This window comes from Humulus lupulus, chromosome 9 (assembly GCF_963169125.1).
Source record: "Humulus lupulus chromosome 9, drHumLupu1.1, whole genome shotgun sequence".
Taxonomy (NCBI): Eukaryota; Viridiplantae; Streptophyta; class Magnoliopsida; order Rosales; family Cannabaceae; genus Humulus; species Humulus lupulus.
Window position 1 is genome coordinate 151,278,354 of NC_084801.1, and position 25,092 is coordinate 151,303,445.

At 32.2% G+C, this 25,092-nt stretch overlaps 1 protein-coding gene across 1 annotated transcript; it reads right to left on the minus strand.

Moving 5' to 3' along the window:
* Nucleotides 1-510: 510 nt before the first annotated feature.
* LOC133800182 (probable LRR receptor-like serine/threonine-protein kinase At1g56140) lies at nucleotides 511-23,885 on the minus strand. Its single transcript, XM_062238139.1, has 5 exons — nucleotides 23,736-23,885; nucleotides 23,337-23,547; nucleotides 23,024-23,256; nucleotides 1,431-1,638; nucleotides 511-751 (listed from the first exon to the last, which is right to left on the minus strand). Exons 1-5 carry the CDS (start codon nucleotides 23,883-23,885, stop codon nucleotides 654-656), a joined length of 900 nt encoding a protein of 299 aa, XP_062094123.1. The 3' UTR covers nucleotides 511-653.
* Between the last annotated feature and the right edge of the window lie 1,207 nt (nucleotides 23,886-25,092).

Sequence of the window (25,092 nt, forward strand, 5' to 3'; positions counted from 1 at the left end):
CTATGCAAACATATATATATATATATATATATATTGAGAAATTAATTAACCTTATTGGGATGAATTATACATAACAGGAATTGAATGATGTTGCCGACGGGCCTTTTTGGAGATTATTAATTACTAGAGCTACTGAAATTAGACATGGAAGTTATCATTATATATCCTCACATGTAGCTTTTAATATATTATATATTAGCATACATACATTAATTGCTTTCCAAAGACAAAAATAAAAGACTACTCAAGACGAAAGTGAGAATGAGACCAACATCTCTTGCTTGAAGGAGAAAGGGGAGCTTGTTATAGTATAAGAGATTATATTATATAATATAGTTTATTATTAGTTCCATAAACTTCCATAATTGAATAATATCTAAAACTGGGTTTGATAATCCAAAATCAGAAGAGAGTAGAAAGAAACAAAGTGAAAACCTTTAGTTGTGAAAGCCCTTTTCAACTCTCTTTTTATTGACTGAAACTCCACCTGGTAAAGTCTCCTTACTGCCATAACCAAAATCAGTCAAACTTTTCTTCTTCTGGCTCATTAATCAAACAAAATTCAACTAATCCACTTGAAAAACCAGTTTAATGGCCAGATCATAATACTTATCATCATGTATAAATTTCAATGAAATGTCCCAAAAAAGAAGTTAATCCAAAACTAACCTGACCACTATAGCTTCCAAATTTTCATCAACTATAGAAGGGCCATAAGGGTCCATGATTGGCTCAGCTTGCACAGTGAGCTCTGGTTTTATAGACTATCACCCCATTTATATGAATATATATATATATAGAATCTGAATAACATTGGTCTACTTTCTGAAGTTGCAAAATTTATTCACTGCTTACCAATTTACGCAAATATATTTAAACTTCGTCAAACAATGGAATAAATTATAAATGCTATTTTCGTTACTTGAATGGTCAGGCAGAAAGAATGCATCAGAAAAACAAAATAAATGAAATAAACGGATCCCGTGATACACCCCGATGAACAATAAAATAAAATCACGAGCTTTCTTTTATTTGATATCACCCAATGAACAGAAAAAAAAACATATGTACAAAAAAATCCAGACAAATCAACAACACTCAAATTGGTCAGAAAAACCAGACCCAGATACACACAATCTACAATAGAATGAAAGCACAAACTAAAATAATATGGTTCGAAGTTCAAACAAACGAGGCAATGACTCAATGATCTTTATAAAATATGTAAATACATAAATACAATTAACCAGCATGCATCATATCCAGAAAGAAATGAGAAAATAAAAGTTGACAGACTTGATTTTTCTTTCATTTTCATCATTTCTACTAATATTGAACAACTCCACTTGGCTTAGATATCAAGAACTTAGGTTGATTTTTTTTCCTTTTTATTATTATTATTGGCAATGGAAATTATTATTGATTAATACCTTCGGCCTGTGCTCTTCGCTCCGTGCGAATCGTCCCTTCTGCCTGTGCTATTCGGTCGGCGACGGTGGCGGTGCGGCTACAATCGGCTGGCTGAGGTAGAGGCGGCGACGGAGAGATCGAGAGGGAGGGTGAGGGTGCGGCGACAGAGAGATCGAGGGTGAGGGGTGCGTTGACGGAGAGATCGAGAGTGAGGGTGAGGGTCTGCGGCTACAATCCATTAGTGGTATATTAGGGATTAGATTTCTAATATATAAATTCTATTTTAGTTAACATAATTTTTTTTATTTAAATTAAAAATATCTTGGGTGAGACTAAAATAAATTCCTTTTATCCTATATTTTCGAAAGAAAGAGTGTTTTTATGCTTCTTTACAAAATATTTTAAGGACTTGCTTTGAGAGTCTTTAATACTGTTTTAGGACTCGCAAAGCGAGTCTTTAAAAGTCACAATTACTAATTTTTCAGCCAATGTGTTTTTAGGACTCGCCAATGTGTTTTTAGGACTCTCAAAGCGAGTCCTTAAAGAGTATTAAGGACTCCCAAAGCAAGTCCTTAAAATTGTTAAGTAAAACACTCATTTTTTAGCCCATAGTTTTTTAGGACTCGCATATTTTTTTAGGACACTCATTGCGAGTCCTATATTATGTTTTTTCAGGACTCTCAATGAGTGTCCTAAAAACTCCATAAATATTTTTAAGGACTTGCATTTATGTGCATGTCCTAAAAAAGTGTCCCGTAAAGGGTATTTTGTAGTAGTGTATGACTTATGACTATGAACTGTGATTTAGATTATGATTTATGATTATGACTTAGGCTATGTTATGACCTAGGATTTTATGATGTTGTATGATTAGTATAAATAAGTTTTGTTGTGACGCTTGTGAAATTTATGATATATTTGATTATATTATTATATAACTGACTTTCAATTATTTCTTGGGTTGTCTTGATTTGTTATTATTGTGTTTATGACTAATGATATGATTGCAAGATATAATTTATGATCTAGATCTATGCATGATCTTTTGTATGCTGGTGATATAGGATAGATTATGACCTTGGTTTATGTTATGAATATAGTATTGCATGTAAAATTATTCGTTATAAGTTTATGATTGATTTTTGTAGGAATTGCTGTGTATTTTCCTTACTAGGGTTAAAGCTCATTCCTTTCTTTTATTTTTGCAAAATATGTTAACCATAGATGACTGGTGGCGAGCAGATTCCCAATAGCAAGACTGGTGTGAATATGTGGGGGTCGTATAGTCGTGTGTTATTTTCTTGGGAAATTATGAATTTTATGATTTAATGTTGCCTAGTTTTATGTAGCGTCCTAGAATTTTACTTAGCTAGATAGTAGTAGTAGTAGCTGTAGAATTTTAGTTTTTGTGGATATTGGTCAAAGCTGGGATTTAGTTAGAAACTCGTAGAAATAGTTATGAATTTTATAAGTTTAACTTATGGTTTAGAAATATTAATTTTATCATAAGGTTTGATTAATGAATATAGTCCTAAGAATATTATCTATTATAACCTAAGGTTTAGATAGAATTATTATGAGTGTGACACTTGTAACATGTATGTTTATTAAGGAATTAAGGATTTTAGATGAATAGTTTAATTAAAAGAAATATCTAGAAGCTCTAGAACCTTCCATTATCTGTTAGGATCACATTTTACCCAGTCAAAGAAGTTTTAATCAATTTCAAATTATGCTGAAGTGTGCAAAAACATGTTTAAAATTGTAGTGCACCAAAATTTTTTTTTTTAGATTATTTAAATTTTTTGCTTTATTTGATTTAAATGTTAAGTGTGATGAATTGTTTTATTTAAGTGTTGTTATTATATTTAATTGTTTATTTGATTTATTTGATGGTTTGTTATTTTATTTAATTGTTAGAAATGTTTTGGTTAATTAATTTAATAAGTGATTAAATGTGTAACATGTTATCTTACTATTAGTGTTACATTTTATTTAAGTGTGACAAATGAGGTATTTATGTGAGCTATGGTGGAATGCACTAAGGTGCATGATAGATAGTAATGCACCCTAGTAATTTAGTGTGTGCTAGTGCATGGTAGCATGGTGCACATGTGTAGATTTTTCTACACATTTTAGGTTTCCTTATTTTAGATTTAATGGAGTTATTTATTAAAAAAAAAAAAAGAATAAAAGAAAAGGGAAAGGAGGAGTGGGCGTGTGACCTAGTGGGAATGCAATATATCATTAAAATGGTAAAAAGGATCAAAAAAATTGAAGACTATAATCATTTGGGGATAGGCTTGATCATGTTTTATTCCTTGTATCTTTTTGAAATAAAGAAAAATCAAGGAAAATAAAAGAGAAATGGAAACTTACCTTAATTTGTTTGGGAGACTTTATGAGAGGATTTGTCATAAAGGGACTAAGAAAGGAGAGAAGAGCCATTGCTCTTGTGTGTGTGTGTGGCTGCCGTGACCTAGAGAGAGAGAGAGAGAGAGAGAGGCGTGTAGAGAGAGAGAGAGAGAGAGGAAGAAAGAAAGAAAGGAAGAAGGAAGAAGAAAGTGAAGAGGAACCCCCTAGAGTATGTCTTCTTATTTTCTCTTTGTTTAATCTCTTTATTTGATAATATGATATTGATTTGTGTTATGCTTTGTGTGTGTTTGGATTCTTCTTTCTCCTCATGGTGGCTTTCCCATAAAACCCTAGGCTTGAACAAGGGTGTGGAGTTTGTGGTATTGATCTTTTGTGTTCTTGATTCTACAATCAAGAGAGGTAATGGTCTTTTCCTTAGCCTTATATTGTTTTTGGTGGTTGTATTTGAGGTTTTGCTAATGGTGTTAATGGTTGATTTTTGGGTAGGAATGATGTATAGGATTTGGATTTTGTGAGAGTATGACTTGTGTTTAAGGGTTGTGATGTTGATTTTGCTATGCATGAAAAATTGTAATAATCTATGAGCACATGTAAGGTGATTTCGGCCTAGGTACACCCAAGGGTGTTCTTGATTTGTTGTGTGATTTACCAAAATATTTGATCCATGTTTTAGGACCTTTGATATATGGGTAAGAGGACAAGTGGTAATCTTGATATTTTTGATCATGAAATGTTGTTAGATGCATGTTTTGTTTTGAATGATTAAATTGTGAGATGCATGAAAATAATGATAGAAATATGCTAGGTTAAAATAAGGCACATGTGAACATGGTATAAATTTACTATATGCTATTTTATTGAAAAGGTTTTGTTGGCTTTCATGGAATTGCAACAAATGATTTTAAAAGGATTCATGTGATTATGTTAGTGGAATCATGCATATTATAAGAGCATAATGAGATTATAGGCATGAATGATTTTATGTAATTTTTGAGACAAAAGTTGAGTTTTACAAAGAATTAAGCTTGCTGTTTTTTTCAAGATAATTGGGTAAAAGTTGATAAAAATATGAGTTGCATGCATAAATAATGTTCTTGATGAATGTGTTAATTTTTATGAAATTAAAAGAGGATTTTAAGTCTCATATTATGATATTTTACTCAATTAATTTCCTACCGAATTTTTATTGAATTTTGAGAAAAAATGAGTTTATAAAATTGAATATGGTGATTTTAATGATAAAAAATGGTTGCTGGAATTTTGTAATAAAATGTGAAGAAAGTTTCACTAAAAATGGATTTGATTAATTTTTGGAATAAATTATTTTTCCTAAGTTATGGTAATATTGAAAATTGATATTTTAATGGTATGAATGCATATTTTGATAAATAATGATTTTCTTTATTTTGATTGAGAAAAATATTTAGACTCTATTTATTTATGATTTTTGAATAAAATAAATAGTGGCTGAAAGTTTGTTTTAAAAAGTTAACAATTGTTATTAAATTGTCACATATGGGTTTTTACCACTTAAAAACTAAGTCTTAAATAAATTAAATCAAAATATAATTTTTCCACACTTAAAATATATTTTTCACATCATTTTTGTAACACAATAATAAAATATATTTTTCTAAAGAAACATGTTAAAATAGGTATTTTAATTAAACCCAAGCTTGTTGGTTAATTCTTGGTAAATTAATATTTATTTAATGAAAATGTCACATATTTTATTTTGAGCTAAAATAAAATAAAGTTTTGAGAAATTTAATCAACTTAGAAATTTTAAAGAAAACATGTAATATGGCCATTGATTTTCAAACAATAGAAGCAAGAAATGTAGGGTTATCGTTTTTGAAAACGTCTTTATTACGCAACGTTCCCACGTATGCATGTTACATGCAAATCAACTTTTACGTCCAAAATCATGATTATTATTCAAATATGTAATTTTTATAAAGCAATCATGTTAGCAAAATGGGTAGAACGAGCATTATTCTTTTTGGCGATAATTGCATGTTTTAGTGTAACGGTTATCATGAGTGCATGGCCCATGCACACATGAGTTGTATGGAAGGGCAAAATAGTAATTTTATGAACCTAAGAAACGTTATTTTGATTATGATATAGGCTCGTTGAAAAGATTGTGAAATTCTTAGCTTGGACCTGAGGTAAGGAAGTTAGATAAATTTTATGTTTCTATGCTATGAATGGTAAGGCTGTTTTATGAATGAACTGTTATGCAATTATGAATGCCTTAATGTGATGATATGATTGAATGTGAAATGTGAATGGATGTTAGATACATCAAACAGAATACGATGTTAGATACATCACACAGATTTCGATGTCAGATACATCGACCGAGTTACTAAGGACATTGAGACGTGACTCCTAGGGCGGACGCGCCGAGGTTATTCAAGGACCAGTGATCTCCTGTTTACCTCATAGGGTGACATGGACAACTAGCGTTCCATGCTCATCATGTATGCTGTATGATTGTGATATGATGATATGTCACATTTATGTTATGATATGTTGTTATGTCACATTTATGTTATGATATGTTGATATGTCACATTTATGTTATGATATGTTGATATGTCACATTTATGTTATGATATGTTGATATGTCACATTTATGTTATGATATACCATGACGTTTTTAGATGAATGTTAGTGTTTGGTTGTTTGTTGTTTTTCTTACTTGCTTATTTTCTTGTACTTCCTTACTGGGCTTTTAGCTCACCCCCTTACTTTCCTTCCAGGTAGCAAATAGGATTTCTCTATGGCACGCGTGGTGACGTGAGGAGTTCTTCATCATGGGGTGTATGGCGTGGGGCAATCCTATGGACGATAAAACGATCAACGTAGAACGCCATTTAAATTTTGTTTTGTTTTAAGGGACTTTTTCCTAAATTATCAGTGGGACTCTGTTATTTAACTTAATTGGTTTTCTTTGAACTTTGCATAAAAACCTATGTTTTATTTTAAACTTATGGCGCCAACTTGCATGAATTTAAATAAGTCCCCTGAGACTTTAGAAATGGACGGTATTCTTTTATAAGCTATGTTGTACGAATGTTTTGTAAGTACTAGTCTAGGGCGTTCTTTACAAAAATATCATCGTATGCCAATATATCGTAGCTATAGGGGCCGATATGTCGCCTATAATTGATATGGAAAACACGTCGACTTCGCACGAACGAAACCACGGACCCTCGGGATCATGGTAGGGGCGATATATCGCCTACCCAAGGCGATATATTGACTCCAATGACCAATTTTTGAATTTTCGTAGAATTTTGAACTAGAAACATACCTCAACAACCTTGACTCGTTCCTGAACATTTTTGACCAAGTTTTGGGCATCTGTTGAACAGATAATTCAAATTTATTCATTTTTAATCATTTATTTATTCATTTTAAAGGAGTTAGTTTCACTCCGTCATTTATATAAATAGGATCCTTCACTCAGCCATTTCATTCGTCATTCAAGTACAGTTCAGAGCCTCCAAGCCGCTAAGATTATTCTAGAGAGAAACACTAGGGTTTGGGGTTAAAGGTTTTCAAATCTAAGCTTTTATAAACACTTGGGAAGTAAGTTTTTGTGTGATTTTTGGTGTTCGAGGTATAGATCGAGGTTCTAAGCTATCCAAGGTTGTAAAGAACGCCCTAGACTAATACTTACAAAATATTTGCATAACATAGCTTATAAAAGAATACCATCCATTATTAAAGTCTCAGGGGGACTTATTTAAAATCATGCAAGTTGGCGCCATAAGTTTAAAATAAAACATAGGTTTTTATGCAAAGTTCAAAGAAAACCAATTAAGTTAAATAACAGAGTCCCACTGATAATTTAGGAAAAAGTCCCTTAAAACAAAACAAAATTTAAATGGCGTTCTACGTTGATCGTTTTATCGTCCATAGGATTGCCCCACGCCATACACCCCATGATGAAGAACTCCTCACGTCACCACGCGTGCCATAGAGAAATCCTATTTGCTACCTGGAAGGAAAGTAAGGGGTGAGCTAAAAGCCCAGTAAGGAAGTACAAGAAAATAAGCAAGTAAGAAAAACAACAAACAACCAAACACTAACATTCATCTAAAAACGTCATGGTATATCATAACATAAATGTGACATATCAACATATCATAACATAAATGTGACATATCAACATATCATAACATAAATGTGACATATCAACATATCATAACATAAATGTGACATAACAACATATCATAACATAAATGTGACATATCATCATATCACAATCATACAGCATACATGATGAGCATGGAACGCTAGTTGTCCATGTCACCCTATGAGGTAAACAGGAGATCACTGGTCCTTGAATAACCTCGGCGCGTCCGCCCTAGGAGTCACGTCTCAATGTCCTTAGTAACTCGTTCGATGTATCTGACATCGAAATCTGTTTGATGTATCTAACATCGCATTCTGTTTGATGTATCTAACATCCATACACATATCACATTCAACAGATCATCACATTAAGGCATTCATAATTTCATAACAGTTCATTCATATAACAGCCTTACCATTCATAGCATAAAATCATAAAATCTATCTAACTTCCTTACCTCAGGTCCAAGCTAAGAATTTCACAATCTTTCAACGAGCCTATATCATAATCAAAATAGCGTTTCTTAGGTTCATAAAATTACTATTTTTCCCTTCCATACAACTCATGTGTGCATGGGCCATGCACTCATGATAACAGTTACACTAAAACATGCAATTATCGCCAAAAGAATAATGCCCGTTCTACCCATTTTACTAACATGATTGCTTTATAAAAATTACATAGTTGAATAATAATCATGATTTTGGACGTAAAAGTTGATTTGCATGTAACATGCATACGTGAGAACGTTGCGTAATAAAGACGTTTTCAAAAACGATAACCCTACATTTCTTGCTTCTATTGTTTGAAAATCAATGGCCATATTACATGTTTTCTTTAAAATTTCTAAGTTGATTAAATTTCTCAAAACTTTATTTTATTTTAGCTCAAAATAAAATATGTGACATTTTCATTAAATAAATATTAATTTACCAAGAATTAACCAACAAGCTTGGGTTTAATTAAAATACCTATTTTAACATGTTTCTTTAGAAAAATATATTTTATTATTGTGTTACAAAAATGATGTGAAAAATATATTTTAAGTGTGGAAAAATTATATTTTGATTTAATTTATTTAAGACTTAGTTTTTAAGTGGTAAAAACTCATATGTGACAATTTAATAACAATTGTTAACTTTTTAAAACAAACTTTCAGCCACTATTTATTTTATTCAAAAATCATAAATAAATAGAGTCTAAATATTTTTCTCAATCAAAATAAAGAAAATCATTATTTATCAAAATATGCATTCATACCATTAAAATATCAATTTTCAATATTACCATAACTTAGGAAAAATAATTTATTCCAAAAATTAATCAAATCCATTTTTAGTGAAACTTTCTTCACATTTTATTACAAAATTCCAGCAACCATTTTTTATCATTAAAATCACCATATTCAATTTTATAAACTCATTGTTTTTCCTCAAAATTCAATAAAAATTCTGTAGGATATTAATTGAGTAAAATATCATAACATGAGACTTAAAATCCTCTTTTAATTTCATAAAAAATAACATATTCATCAAGAACATTATTTATGCATGCAACTCATCTTTTTATCAACTTTTACCCAATTATTTGAAAAAAAACAGCAAGCTTAATTCTTTGTAAAACTCAACTTTTGTCTCAAAAATTACATAAAATCATTCATGCCTAAAATCTCATTATGCTCTTATAATATGCATGATTCTACTAACATAATCACATGAATCCTTTTAAAATCATTTGTTGCAATTCCATGAAAACCAACAAAACATTAACAATAAAAATAGCATATAGTAAATTTATAAGCACCATATTCACATATGCCTTATAATAACCTAGCATATTTCTATCATTATTTTCATGCATCTTATAATTTAATCATTCAAAATATAACATGCATCTAACAAGATTTCATGATCAAAATATCAAGATTACCACTTATTCTCTTACCCATATATCATAGATCCTAAAACATGGATCAAACATATTGTAAATCACACAACATATCAAGAACACCCTTGGGTGCACCTAGGCCGAAATCACCATACAAGTATTCATAGATTATTACAATTTTTTTATGCATAGCAAAATCAACATCACAACCCTTAAACACAAATCATACCCTCACAAAATCCAAATCCTATACATCAATCCTACCAAAATCAACCATTAGCACCATTAGCAAAAACCTCATATACAACCCAACCAAAAACAATATAAGGCTAAGGAAAAGACCATTACCTCTCTTGATTGTAAAAAATCAAGAACACAAAAGATCAATACCCCAAACTCCACACCCTTGTTCAAGCCTAGGGTTTTTATGGGAAAGCCACCATGAGGAGAAAGAAGAATCCAAACACACACAAAACATAACACAAATCAATATCATATTATCAAATAAAGAGATTAAACAAAGAGAAAACAAGAAGACATACTCTAGGGGGTTCCTCTCACTTTCTTCTTCCTTCTTCCTTTCTTTCTTTCTTCCTCTCTCTCTCTCTCTCTCTCTCTACACGGCACTCTCTCTCTCTCTCTCTCTAGGTTACGGCAGCCATACACACACACCCAAGAGCAATGGCTCTTCTCTCCTTTCTTAGCCCCTTTATCACAAATCCCCTCATAAAGTCTCCCCAAACAATATTAAGGTAAGTTTCCATTTCTCTTTTATTTTCTTTGATTTCTCTTTATTTCAAAAAGATACAAAGGGATAAGATATGATCATGCCTATCCCCAAATGATCATGGTCTTCAAGTCTTGATTTTTTTTTACCATCTTAAGGAAATATTCCATTCCCACTAGGTCACACGCCCACTTCCCATTTCCCCTTTCTTTTCTTTTTTTTTTTTATAAATAAATTAACCTAAATAAAATCTAAAATAAGGAAACATAAAATGTGTAGAAAATCTACACATGTGCACCATGCTACCATGCACTAGCACACACTAAATCACTAGGGTGCATTACTATCTATCATGCACCTTAGTGCATTCCACCATAGCTCACATAATTACCTCATTTGTCACACTTAAATAAAATGTAACACTAATAGTAAAATAATATGTTACACAATTATTCACTTATTAAATTAATTAACCAAAACATTTCTAACAATTAAATAAAATAACAAACAATCAAATAAAACAAATAAACAATTAAATAAAATAACAACACTTAAATAAAACAATTCATCACACTTAACATTTAAATCAAATAAAGCACAAAATTTAAATAATCTAAAAAATAATTTTGGTGCACTACAAAGGTATTCACTATAGTTTCTATTATTCTTTAATTTTCTTCAAATACTAACTTGTGATAGTGACTTTTGGTTAGGTGTTCAATTCCTTTGAAACATAAAGTTTTCGGTAAGTTTCTATCTCGATGGTTTAGATCTTCTCTTCATTTTATTTTCTTTAGGAAACTTATGGTTTCTTATGTTGGGTTTTATGAGTTTCAATCCTGCTCTTGTCTCCAATATTCCAGTTTTTGGTAAGGAAAATTAGATAGTTTAGTATTATGACTTAGTTTATGTAGTTTATGATATAGTTTATGTTTGTATGACCTAACATTTCAGGCACAATTAAGGGGTAAGTGTGTCTGGACCTAAGGTGTCCAATGCGTATGACGGACTATGTCAGGTAGGCTCGGTTGCCAAAACTTTATGACGGACCTAAGTGATGTCTGGTGTATGACGAACTTATGTCCGGGGCTTAATTGCCACCCCTGTATAAACACTTATCTTTTTATTATATCTGGCTTGTTATTATGACCCATAGTTACGATTATGATTATGACTTATGACCCATAGTTATGATTATGAGTATGACTTATGACCTATGATTTATGATCTATGACTTATGGTTTATGACTTATGACTTAGAGTATGATTTATGATTTAGATTTATGACTTAAGCTGTAATATGACCTAGATTTTTGTGTTTGTATGACTCTTGTGAATTTATGTTATGTTTGATTATATGACTAGCTTTTGTTTGTATTTTCCTTAGTGGGCTTAGAAGTTCACTCCTTATGATGTTGTTATTTTAGGAAATTAAGGATAGAAAGGTCGGTGGCGAGTGGGACCTAAGACCTTCGTGATGTACTCGTGGGGACCATATAGTCGAGGATGATCAAGCGGGCCTATTTATTTATTTTTATTAAAGAATGTTTTCTTTTAAAGTTTTATTTTAGATGTTGCTCATTTTTATGTTAAATACAATTATTTTATTTTTGTAAAACCATGCATCCATGTATTTATTTTCAAGTTTTTATTTAATAAAAAAGCAATATTTATGATTTATGATTCAATGTTGTGTTCTCGGTAATCCATGAGAATTTAGGGCGTTACATTTTAATTTTATTTTATCGTAAAGACTATTATTTATTTTTCCAAAACTCGAGTTATATTTATTTAAAATTATCAGTAAAGAAAGCAACACATTTTTTTTACGATTTATTACGTTAATTTTTCAACATCATTATTTCTACAATTAAAGCTAGAATTTAGGGTGTTAAAATTAATTACATATTGGTTTCAAACTAAAGGAATGTTATGGTAAAATTGTTGGTATTAAATGATCAAATCAAAGGTACGCAGCAAAATATATTGACCCACTTTAATAAACATTAATACCAGCCAAGATCATACAACTGTATACATATTAAATCACATACAAATAGATCAGGGATTACCTCTTGTATCCTATCAAGTGTCCTTAAGTATTTTTATATAAATCAATGATCTTCCTATCCATTGTTCTGGCATCTCACACCCTGATCTTCCAGACCAATCCTCAAACACACAAGGACACAAAATAATAATAATTCCTTATCTTGAAAGTTACATACTATCAGGCATATAAAGATATTTAATCTAATTAAATAATCTTTATTTAATTAAAATATATTTCAAATTAAAAATTGATTAGATATTTTCATTTAATTATTTATTTAAATCATATTTAAAAGGAATAATTAAATAACTGATTAAAAAAACTTATTTGAAATTCAAAATTCAAATCCTAGGGATAAAAATCCCTGATGCTAGGTGCCACACACTTTACTCTATAGACTTTGTCGCCCAACCCTATTAGGGTTGCCCTAATTACTCATTTGTTTATTTGATCAACTTTTAAAATAAGATATTTATTCCAACATAAATACGAGTTAATACAAAACTAACTTTATCTTAAAACATCAGTTTTAAATTAAATAAATAAATTTCATATTCTAAATAAGATATTTATTATTATCTCTCTTTATATTAATCCAAAAAAGATTAATATTAATTTTAACCTATAGTTTTTCAAAATAAAAATTATATAGTTAAATAACCAATTAATCCACAATTAATCAATTACCCATAATTATCACATAATTATTTCCTTGCCCTGGAAAATTAATTCCTTTGCAATTTAGTCATTTCTCTTTACAAATATTTCTTTTGACATTCTTATCAACGATAGTATAGGACAGAGGTGATATGGGGACCATGGACCTATAATATGATGCACCAATAAATTAGGTTATTATATAAACTCTTTAATCTAATAATATTATTTATTAATTCCATGATTACTGCACTATAAATATGGAATTTCACTCTAAGTATTTATAGAATTATATTTACAGAGTTTTCTCTAGTAGTCCATTGATATAATCAATATATGTAGTTTTGTCCTCCATTATTAGTTCGTTAATTAGAGCTGGTCAAAATTACTATTTTACCCTTCTAATTACATCTTGATCCTTAAGATCATTAATTCACTAGCGAATAATTCATCTATAATCTAATTATAGATTTGAGCTCAATAACTATTCAATTTAAGAATTAACCCTGAAGGAAACCAATATTCGATCCGTTAGGAAAGCATGGAATCCAATATTGTAATTCCTGTTCCTAGCAATCCATGATATTGATGTTGGAAAAAACTTATACAGGATCTTTATTTATTTTCATGTATATCTAATATTAAACAAATTAATACAAGATAGCCTAAAACATGTTTCTAAAATTGAATTCAAAGAGAAACAAATAATATAATACTTACAGTATACGCAGCGGAATTAAGAGTCCTTCCTTCAGTTTCTCTAACTCTTGTATCCTTTCTGTCGCAGAGTATTATCAAGAAACTGAACCGATCTTCTATTTTCTTCACAATCTTCCAATGTATCCTTAGAACCACCTAGACTAGTGTGGGCAATTCTCAACACATGAGATAGATATAGAGAGAAGAAGAGAAAATAACAAAGAGGCTTAGAAAAGGACTTGTGTTTAGAGAGAATCTAAAACTATCAGAAAATCTGACTTGAGACTTATCAAACTTCTTTTTGACTTCTCTCTAAGCACTCCTTTTATAAACTCAATTAGGCCATTTAATTTAATTAAAAAATCAATAAAATAATAATCATTTTTAAGCCCTAGGTCGAAATTATCATGGGCTATAAGCCCGTGAAATTTCCCATTTGATTATAAGCCCATTGGACTTAAAATCAAGGCCTGTATTATTTTCTATTGATTTAATTACTTAAATAATTATTTAAATCCTTTATCAAATTAATTATTTATAATTTGAACCTTGATTTAAATTTATTTATTAATTTAGATACCAATTTATCTTAATTAATAAATCTGCCATAATTTCTCTTTTCTTCTCAAAATTACACAACTCTGTAAAACTATCCGAAATTGACCTGGTCAACTTTGATAATTCTAATTGATGATTAAATCAATTAATTGAGACTATCTAGATGATTTTATCCAAGGTACAATGGGGACCATGGGCCTATGAAATCAAGCTTCAATAAGTTATCATATGTAACGACCCAAAATCGCTATTAAGGCTTAAGGGCCTTGAGTAGTGTGCCTGAAGGGCATAATGGGATTTTGTGTGTGACTTTAATGAGTTTAATGCATGATTATGATATAATGCACGTTATATGACTATTTGATTATTTGAGACGCATGACTATGTGAATTAGTATGCATGTAGACCTGATTATATTAGAAAGAGCATATTTGTATTTGGCCATTTTGGGCATGACTGTGTTGATATCTATGATTTGTGACTCGAGACGATCCTAGAATGAGCGGGTTAGCGAAAAAGTCAAAGCGGGAATCTATACCCGGCTTGGGTTAAGCCTGGGGAGTTTAAATGAGAATTTGGAAAATATATTAAGGTTAATCATGTTGATGAGGATTGTATATTTGGTGATTAATCAGGTATTGGGTAGCGAGCGGGAATTATTAGGAACACTTGAGGAATTAGTGGGGATTTGGGTAATAGGACTAAAATGTCCCTACTTGGGCAAAAAGGTTTAGAATTATTAGAGAGGGCATTTTGGTCTTTAGGATTTTTAGAGATAAGTTGAAGGGAGCTTTATACTTAGTGGAATTTGTAGAAAAGAGTGGGAAGGCTGAAGAAAGAAAGGAAGAAGGAAGAAAAAGAAAAGAGAGAAAAACAGAGGGGTTTTCTTCAAAGGATCGGTTTGTGGCTCTCCCACCATTTCCCTTCATTTTTCTTGGAGTTAAGCTCAGTGGAGAGCTAGGGTAGGCTGAGAATCAAGGATCCTAAGCTAGACTTGAGGATTGGCAAGGGATTAGCAAGATCACATCAGAAATTTGAGGTAAGTTCTTGGAGATTTCAGTTTTAGGGCTTGACTGGTTTGAGCTGTGTATTTGAGCTAAATAGATGGGGATTTTTGGGAAATCAGGCCAAGATTGAGAAGGAGCAAGCTAAGGAGGTCTAGGGTTCAACTCAAGGTCGAAATTCCATCCACGGTATGATTTCTAAGACCTTATCTTTGATGTTTGAATGAATTTCTGGTTTTAGGGTTCATTATGGTAGATCTTGAGTTTTGGGTTGCTTGAGCTTGGGGTATGAGTTCTTGGGATGCTTGGGATGAGTGTGAGGTGTTGATAAGTTTGTTTTTGGGTTTGGAAAAGGTTTGGACAAGTTTGGGGTTGAAATGGTTGAAGGAAAATCGTAGAAACGATTTTTGGGTGTGGTCTGGCTGCAACTAGCGCTACAGCGCTAGTAAGTGGGCGCTGTAGTGCTAGGCCCTGTTTCTGGGGGATGTGGTTCTGCTTGTAGCGCTATAGCGCCCTCTTTAGAGCGCTGTAGCGCTGCACTGTTCACAGAAAGGGATTTTTGGGCTTTTGTTGAGGGATTTTGACTTACGGTTCGGGGCTCGATTCCACCACTTTGTTTTGGGGATCTAGGACTTCCCGGGGGCTCGGGATTGGTCCCGAGGCTAGGTTTTGGACTTGAGGTTTTGTGATGACTTTGACTTATGGATTTTGTTTAGGTGACCGCTAGGGCTCGAGTAGGATCGTGCTCGAGGAGTCAGGTGATCAAGGCTATCGAATTGAAAGGTAAGAAAACTGTAACACCCAAGGACAGGGCACGGGCCCACAGTGTTATTTCAGGGCATGGCCCTAGATTGTATTATGTGCAAATGTATAACCTTAAATGAATTATTATATGTTTGAATGATTATTTCGAAATGTACTATATGTATGAATATAATGAAATGAACGGCTAAGGCCGAGAGCGGTGAAGGCCGAGAACGGCCTTGGGGAAGTAACACTTAGCACATGGAATGCTTATAGCCAGGGTGGGACCCAATGGATACATGAGTTATCCTTACGGTAAGGACCGAGACCCCAGGCTTTGGTAAGGCCTCTGGGGCGGCATGGCCATGCTGGTTCAGTCGGATGGTTTTCCTATTTATCAGTGGATTATATGTCAGCTATATTCTATGCATATGTTACATACTGTATGAGTTTTCTTGCTGAGCTTCGGCTCACGGGTGCTCTGCGTGGCAAGTAAAAGCAAGGAGTCAGTCAACCGGCCATGAGTATGGAGAGCGTGGGGGTGGCGCATACATGTTCGGCCTGCCCGACTGCTTTGGTTGGGGGCATTTTGTATATGGCTGTATTAACTCATTCTTTTGATAGTTAACCTGGTGTAAATCTATTTTTGAGTTGTAAATATTTTTGTAAACCTTATTTTTGGGATCCCAGATGTTTGATACTTAATGTTTTCAATGAAACTAAATATTTTGAAAGAGTACAGCCTTAAACTCTGGTTTAGTCACGCTTTTGGTTTTAGAAACCTCATAGAGTCTGTTAGTTGCACAATTTCCATTTTAAAACTCACTTAGTGACGGCTCTAAGGTAGTAGGGCGTTACATCATAAATGTAACAAATAAATTTACTAACTTATTAATTCCTGGGTACTCCACTATAGACTCGGAATTGCACTCTTGAATGCATAGAACGCTCTATAACAAATATAGATACGCTATTAATTATCCATTGTTACAACCATAATTGTCACTCAATCCTCTATAGACGGTCTACAATGAGACAGGACTAAAATACCGTTTTACCCCTCATTGTATTTTATCCTTAAAATACTTAGTTCCTTGTAAATGATATTTCAGTAAACTAATTTAATTACTGAAATGAGATCTCTATCATTTAACACCTTGAACCAAACTAAAAGGAAACCATTGTTTCACTTCTTCATCAGAAGCTATAGATGTTCATATCTATGATTAACACTCCCACTCAATTATACTACCGAGTTCCCAAGATGTAAGTATGGGCTAGTCCATAGGGTAAGCTGGTAACGAACAAGTCAAAGAACTCAAATAATACAATCAGTTAGAATACTAACCACTCAGAATTGAGATTGAATTGACCTATGGTCAATTATATGATATAACTAGAATAGATAATAACGGTATGTTTACTTATCTTATCAACTGTCAATATCGGTCCTGTCCGATGTAACAAATACATCCGATCTTATCTACTTTGCTAATGTTCTGGAAAGAACATAACACTGTAATGTGTAAGTAGATCATATCGTAGATTGGCAAGTCAGTGTAAATCCAGTGCACTGACTAATCTTAGGACTAACTTATTTTGAACATATAATCATATTTATATTCCACTGTGATTACGTCACTATAAATAAGATTAGCTATATGCTCGGGATTTAATAGAAGTTTATATCAAACAAATAATCATGAAAATAAAACATGTGAGCAAAGTGATTGACCCCAACAATTGATAATAAAATGAGATTACAAAGAATTTGGGTTTTAATTAGGGCATAAAACCCCAACAATTGAATCTCCAAAACAATAGTTATTAGCCTCATAAACAGTGAATCAAAAGTTCCAATAAACATAAACAGGAGTTCATGAATACTCAGGATTTCGACTGATCTACAAATGATCATCTATTATGATAAGAATTAAATCTTTATGTCAAGCGACAAGGTTATAAAGATAATTCATTCTCATCGGTCCTGTGATATATCATCTCTATTATATACAACACCTTTACTAAGATGTCTATCCACATCAGTAATCTGAATCTAGATTACCTACAGCTCGTATGATTAGCAAATTGTACTAGCAACCATTCACTAAAGATTTCTTTAATATGTTACTGACTATTTTATTCATTATATATAATATTAATTCTCTCGTACTAATATAAGATCATATTCTGATGAATGAATAGGGAATTTTCTTGATATTATTATATAATTAATTTAAAAAATATTTTTAACATTCAAATATAATAAAATTGTACTTTTATTTCAAACCAATAAAATGTCTTTACATGCTTTTAGGACATTAATCGTAACAAAAACTTCATTTAAAATGATGTGGTAGAAAGAATCGTGCGACTTGAAGGACACGAACTGCTGTGGATTCTAACATCCACCATTTACTATTATATCGGAATGAAAGTGCTCTTGACTCGACATCATTTGTTCTGTTCCACTAGAACCTGGGGTTGTGATATAAACCATATCATCCTTATGGAGTTCGAGAAAAATGTATTGATTCGTTTCCCAGAGGCAAGAATCTAAGGTTAGTATCAAGTAATATATTGGGATAATTGTGAAGTAAATTTTTGATAGAGAAATTGAAAGAGTCCAATTCAAGCAAGTTTCAATTTCAAAAGTAAAGAATTGGTTAAACTCTTTCGATCAAATAAAAAATGTATTACACCGGAATCAACAATTTGTATGATTCTTTGATAGAAAGAAATCCCTCGAATGGTATGTTGCTGCTATTTTCAAATGATTCAAGATCACCAAAGTAATGTCTAAACCCAATGATTCACTGACCTATAAATATTTGGCCTAATCCTTGGGGATGCGACAATACGTCTATGAAATTACTCCATCGAACGTATTCTCCCCTGGATCTAGGAATAGCAACATGAACTAAATGTCATGTCCAAGCCAAGGAGCTTACTCCAAATAGTCTTGACAAATGATGATTAAGATGGGATTCGACATTTTTAAACCACAAAACGCTTGGTTTCCATTTCGGTTGTAAGTGTAATCAACCCACTATTAAAGATATGACTGAAAGAACTAATAAAATAAGATCTCTATTATGCATATCTCCATTAGTACATCAACCATTTTTTTACCACCACTGATAAACACCCGAATAGTCGATATTCATTGGGCCAAGAGCACCCCCTCGAGTAAAAGCTTCCACATCCTGCGTGCCAAAATGAGGATCCCAAGTTGCATGAGCAATAGGTCTTACATGTAAAGGATCCTGTATCCATGCCTCAAAGTTTCCTTGCCAAGATACATAAAAAAGATTTCCTAAAGTCCACATAAAAATTATTACTAATTGCCAAAAATGAAAGGCAAAAATATTCGGATAAAGACGTTCTTCAGTAATATCATCATGACTCTCGATGTCATGTGCGGTAGCAATACCAAACGAAATACGACGAGTAGTGGGGTCTTGAGCTAAGCCTTGGCTAAACCTTGAAAATCGTAATGCCATAATGCCTTTCAAATCCTCCTAGCCATTATCCTACGACAATAATTATTGTTAAGAAGAATGCCCATGTTGTGGCAATTCCACGCAGAAGGTAATAAGTTATTCCTACTGCACGTCCTTGGACAATGCTCAAGGCTCTAGGTGGAGTAGCAGGAGCAAATTTTAATTTATTATGAGCCCAAATGATGGATTCAATAAGTTCTTTCCAATAACCATGCCCACTGAAGAGAAGCATTAGACTTAAAGCCCATACAAAGTGGGCACCTAGGAAAAAAGACCATATGCAGATAATGAAAAACCATAGGAATGAATTACTTTGGATGCATGTGCCCAAAAGAAATCACAAATCCATCCATTAATAGTAGTTGAACTCTGCACAAAGTTTCCTCCTGTGATATGAGTTACCACCCCTTGATCACTTATAATACCCCAATCGTCTGACTACATTTTCCAAATGAAATGGAATATTACGACTGAAATTGAGTTATACATCCATAATTGCCTTAAGAAGACATGATCCCAAATGGATACTTGACGTGTCCTCCATCACAAGGGAAAAAAAACCAAGATTTGCTTTATCTAGTATCAAACGTGAGGTACGAGCAAATTGAACACCTTTTAGAAGTATCAATATCATCACATGAATCGTAAATGCATGAATGTGATGGACCAAAAAATAAGGGGTTCCTAATGGAATAGGTAACAAAGAAACTTTGACACCCACAGCCACTAAATCACCACCATCCCAAGTAAAACTGGTAGTTGTTGTTGCACGAGGGGCTGTTGCGTCATGTGCTAAAGTATGAGTGTTTTGTATCCATTGAGTAAAGACAAATTATATATGTGGCAATATCAAATATCCAGCATATTGTTTCGACCTGCAATAGTTAGTCAGTAGATCAAATTTCATGCGCTTATTTATATTGGATTTGATAAATATCAATGCAATGAATTGTTTGAGGGTAAATACCATTTGTGACCCTGTGTTATGCAAAAGTTACCGATCAGACCCTGTGTTTTGCTAAATGACAATTTGGACCCTACATATTGCAAAATGGAACAAATTAATACCCTGGGCCCAATTTTGGTTAAACTTATTTTCAATATGACAAGTTTTATTAATATTTTAATTTAATAAATTAAAAATTAATATAAAATTTAAAAAATTATAGAAAATAAATTAGTTAATTAAATTAAAGCTTTAAAATAATTATATCAAGGGAAAATTAAAATTTAAACTAAACATTAAACTTAACTCTCAATTTATAACATTAAAAAAAATCAAAATCTAATAAAAAACAAAATATTAAAAATCGTACCAAATAATCTAAACACAAACATGTTCTTCTTTCTTTGATACCCAGAGATTCATCAAAATAAGTTAAAAACATGTTCTTGAGTTCATATTTCAAATCAAAATTCAACATCCATACAACAATTTCAATCAACAAATTCAAACCAACGACCCATCTCCACCATCTTCCAAAACTATCTTCACCCCAAATCTTTTTCATCACTCCTTGAACAAAGTTCAACCACCAACGAGGATAAAAACCAGATCCAATGATATATATAATACCCAGATTTGAAACACGTCAAAAAATTAGAAAAATTTCAAATAATCTTGTAGCAAGGACGCCTTGGATCTGGCGAACCACATATTCGGCAAGCCACATCATTTAGCCCCCAGATTTGACAATGAAGAGCTTAGCCCCCCAATCAAACGAAGATGAACTCATTCCCCCAGATACGGTGATGATGAGCCTAGATCTCGTTGCCCGTTTCTCTCAATAGCACCAAACCCTTCGTTGTCGTTCACTACAAGAAAAAACACTTTCAATAAGACCAAAAAAGTATTATCAAATATATACCATAACACTTTTTGATGTGTTAAGGAAAGCGGTGTTATACTATGTCGGAGCACTTTTCATAACACTTTTCTAGAGTTATAGAAAAGTGTTATGGTATAGCCTACGATAACACTTTCTTGTGTTATTTTAGTAGTTAGATAATTATTTCATTATGCTATTTATAAATAGATTATATAAAACTTTTTTGTACTTATAAAGTAGTGTAATGATACAGTTTATAATAACACACTTTCTACATTATAGAAAATAGTTTGCATAACATAATTTTATGCTTATAAACTAGTGTTATGGTAAAAAATACAATAACACATTTTTTGTATTATTCTAATATTTGGATAAGCTTCAATTATTATTATATAAACCTGTATATTATAATCATTTTTTATTGCTTTAAATCAAACCTACTTCATTTAATATACTTAAGACACCCTTAACATTGTACAAATATATTTATGAGTACTAATTATATGGTTCCTAACACATATAACCAAATAATTGTGTCAAAATACATTAAAGATTATCTTAAAAACAATCCAAACGTCTTAAGATATTCAACACTGTCTAATTAACATAAACAAAATATTCTCACAATAGTCAACAAAATAGTCTTAAACAGTTGCACATTCAAAAGTAAAGGTAGGAATTCATGATCTTCCAAATGTCAGCACACCAAAGCCTTTGGACTTGTAGCATTGAAGAATTGGACGAGTGGCGCCTTTGGCAGGCGATGGCAATGCATCCCCCACCATGCTCGTACTAGCAGGCGAATCATAGTAGGTAGAATCATTTCCTATAGTTGCAACATCACTTAATATGCTGCTTAGAATATCCAAACTCTAGTCAGCCAAGTAACCAGGCCTTGAGATTTGAGTGCTTACTTCAATAACTCCTAAAAGCATTGCCACAACTCTAGACATTGATGGCCTTGATTTTGGTGATGTTTGAGTGCATAAAAGAGCTACTCTTATGAGTCTTCTCACTTCGTCTTCATCGAGTTTGGATAACTCTTAATCCACAAGATCAGCTTCATTGTTTTGTTCTTGTAAGTTCCAAGCCTAGAGAAGCACAAATTAGTTAGAATTGGGCCTTGTTGTGTTGTGAATCCATATTTAAAACATATACATTGAATAATAAGGAATTATGTACCCGTTCAAGAAGATATTTTTGTTCTTCTTCCAAATTAGGAGCAGAGTTCGGCCTGCCACTGATAGTCTCTAGCGCCACAACACCAAAAGCAAACACGTCCGCTTTCTCTATCAGATGTCTGCACATGGCATATTCTAGTGCAAGATAGCCACTGCATCATCATCATCCATGGTTATTTTTTGTTACATGATCATGCATAGAAGTAGGGTGACTAATTGTCTTCAATGATAAATTATCTTACATTTGTTCTAGCAACATGAGTACTAATGTGAGTCTTATTGTCATCATAAAGCTTGGCCAAACCAAAATTTGATATTTTAGGATTCAAATTAGAGTCTAGCAGAATGTTGCTTGCCTTCACATCTCTGTGGACGATTCTTAGCCGTGACTCTTCTTGAAGATAAGCTAGGCCTTTTGCTATACCTAAACAAATGTCAAAACGTGTTGACCAATCTAGCTTCAAGCTATTGTTCCCTGATCATGCCAAACATAGACATTATTAGCCTTGTTTAGTGCATGTAATTGTATAAGCATCATGAGTGTTATTTTCATACCAAAAAGTGCTTGATCAAGACTCTTGTTTTCTAGATACTCGTAAACAAGAAGTTGTTTTCCTCCCTCAATACAACATCCATGCAATTTGATCAAGTTTTGGTGTTGGACAGCAGATATTGTAGCAATTTCAGCCACAAACTCGCTCTTTCCTTGATGAGAATTCATAGACAGTTGCTTCACAGCTATCACTCTTCCATCATCAAGTGATCCCTGTTGAGAATGGAGTTGAATTAATGGAATGAAAATAATGATTTTGACATAGTAACATATAGTGACAAAAAGCCAAAAAACCTTTTCTACTTTGTCAAATTGTATGCTTAAAAAGTACTAACATTTCTTGTTCAAGTGTTCTGAAAAGTTTTGCAAACAAAATGAAAGTGATGAAAACAATGACTTACCTTATAGACACGTCCAAATCCACCCTCTCCTAACTTATTAGCATAATCGAAATTGTTTGTCACCGTCTTTAGTTCCGCAGAACTGAAAGTGAAAGGTCTAACATCCATTCCCAAGAACTCTGAAAATGAAAAACAAGGCACTATATGCATGACTCTAGATGTTTATGTAGTAGACTATGATGATTTTCTATTATATTTCTGAAATTTATAGGATTATGAAACATGTTATAGTAACATTTTACCAACAACTTTAAAAGAGCAGCTTAAAAAGTTAGCTCCATTGGTATAATCAAAACATACAACTGAGTCAAGTTTTGGTATTCTCCATATTTGGTGGAATTGAATCAGAGATATTGTTATTCCTAAGTACCCTGCAAGGAGTATTAACTAGTTTACATTATAATTTCAGAACAGTGAATAAAGAAAAGAGAATTGTGAGTAGAAATCTTGTTGCTTACAATATACTCAGTGACTTCAAGCCCTTAATAAATATAAGGGAACATACGGTAACGACTTTTAACATTCTAGAAGATGCTTGTGGTAAAAAAATAGTTTTTGTTTTTTTGCTCAAGTGATCACATAAAACACAAGGGGTCACAATTTCTATTTTAGCAACACAGAAGCATACAACTTAGAAGCAAACCTACTACAAAGCACATGCTTGGGTCCAAATAAATGCAGAACAACATTAGAAAAAACTTATAACCAGAGGAAACTAATCACATCTTAGTACCAAAAACAAAATAAGAAAGAAAAAAAATAGAAAATAATTTAAATGGAATACCTAGACAAAATAGAAAATAATTTAAATGGACACTAACCCAAATCTGGAAAATACAACCAAAAGAGTACCCATACAAGTCAAATGAAACCCTTTTCCATAAAGACAAAGAATAATAAGAAATTTCCAAAAGCAATTAATAGAACAACATATGATATTTGCGTACCTTTTCTAATAGAACAAACATTTGGAACATGCCTCTTTTGATTTATTTCGCTACTAAAAATATGCTGCAATCACCATGGAGCTCACTGAAATAGTCACATTATCTGAATTTTTTGATTAGTCTAATAATAATGAAGCTCATGAATTCGATATATAGTATGATTAGTGATAATAAACAACGAAGTTTTGATGGTACCACTCTCATGTGCGTCTAAATAATAAATCTAATAAATAAACCAAAAATCATCTTCTATATTTTCCTTTCTCTTCTCTACTAGTAAATACAAGTAATGTGTGTTTGGACGAGAAGAGGAGAAGTGAGAAGAAACCAACTTTTATAACTCCAAAAATTACAAATGACATTATACAAAGAAAAACCCATATGTAACTCTGTTATTTTATATTGGGTCA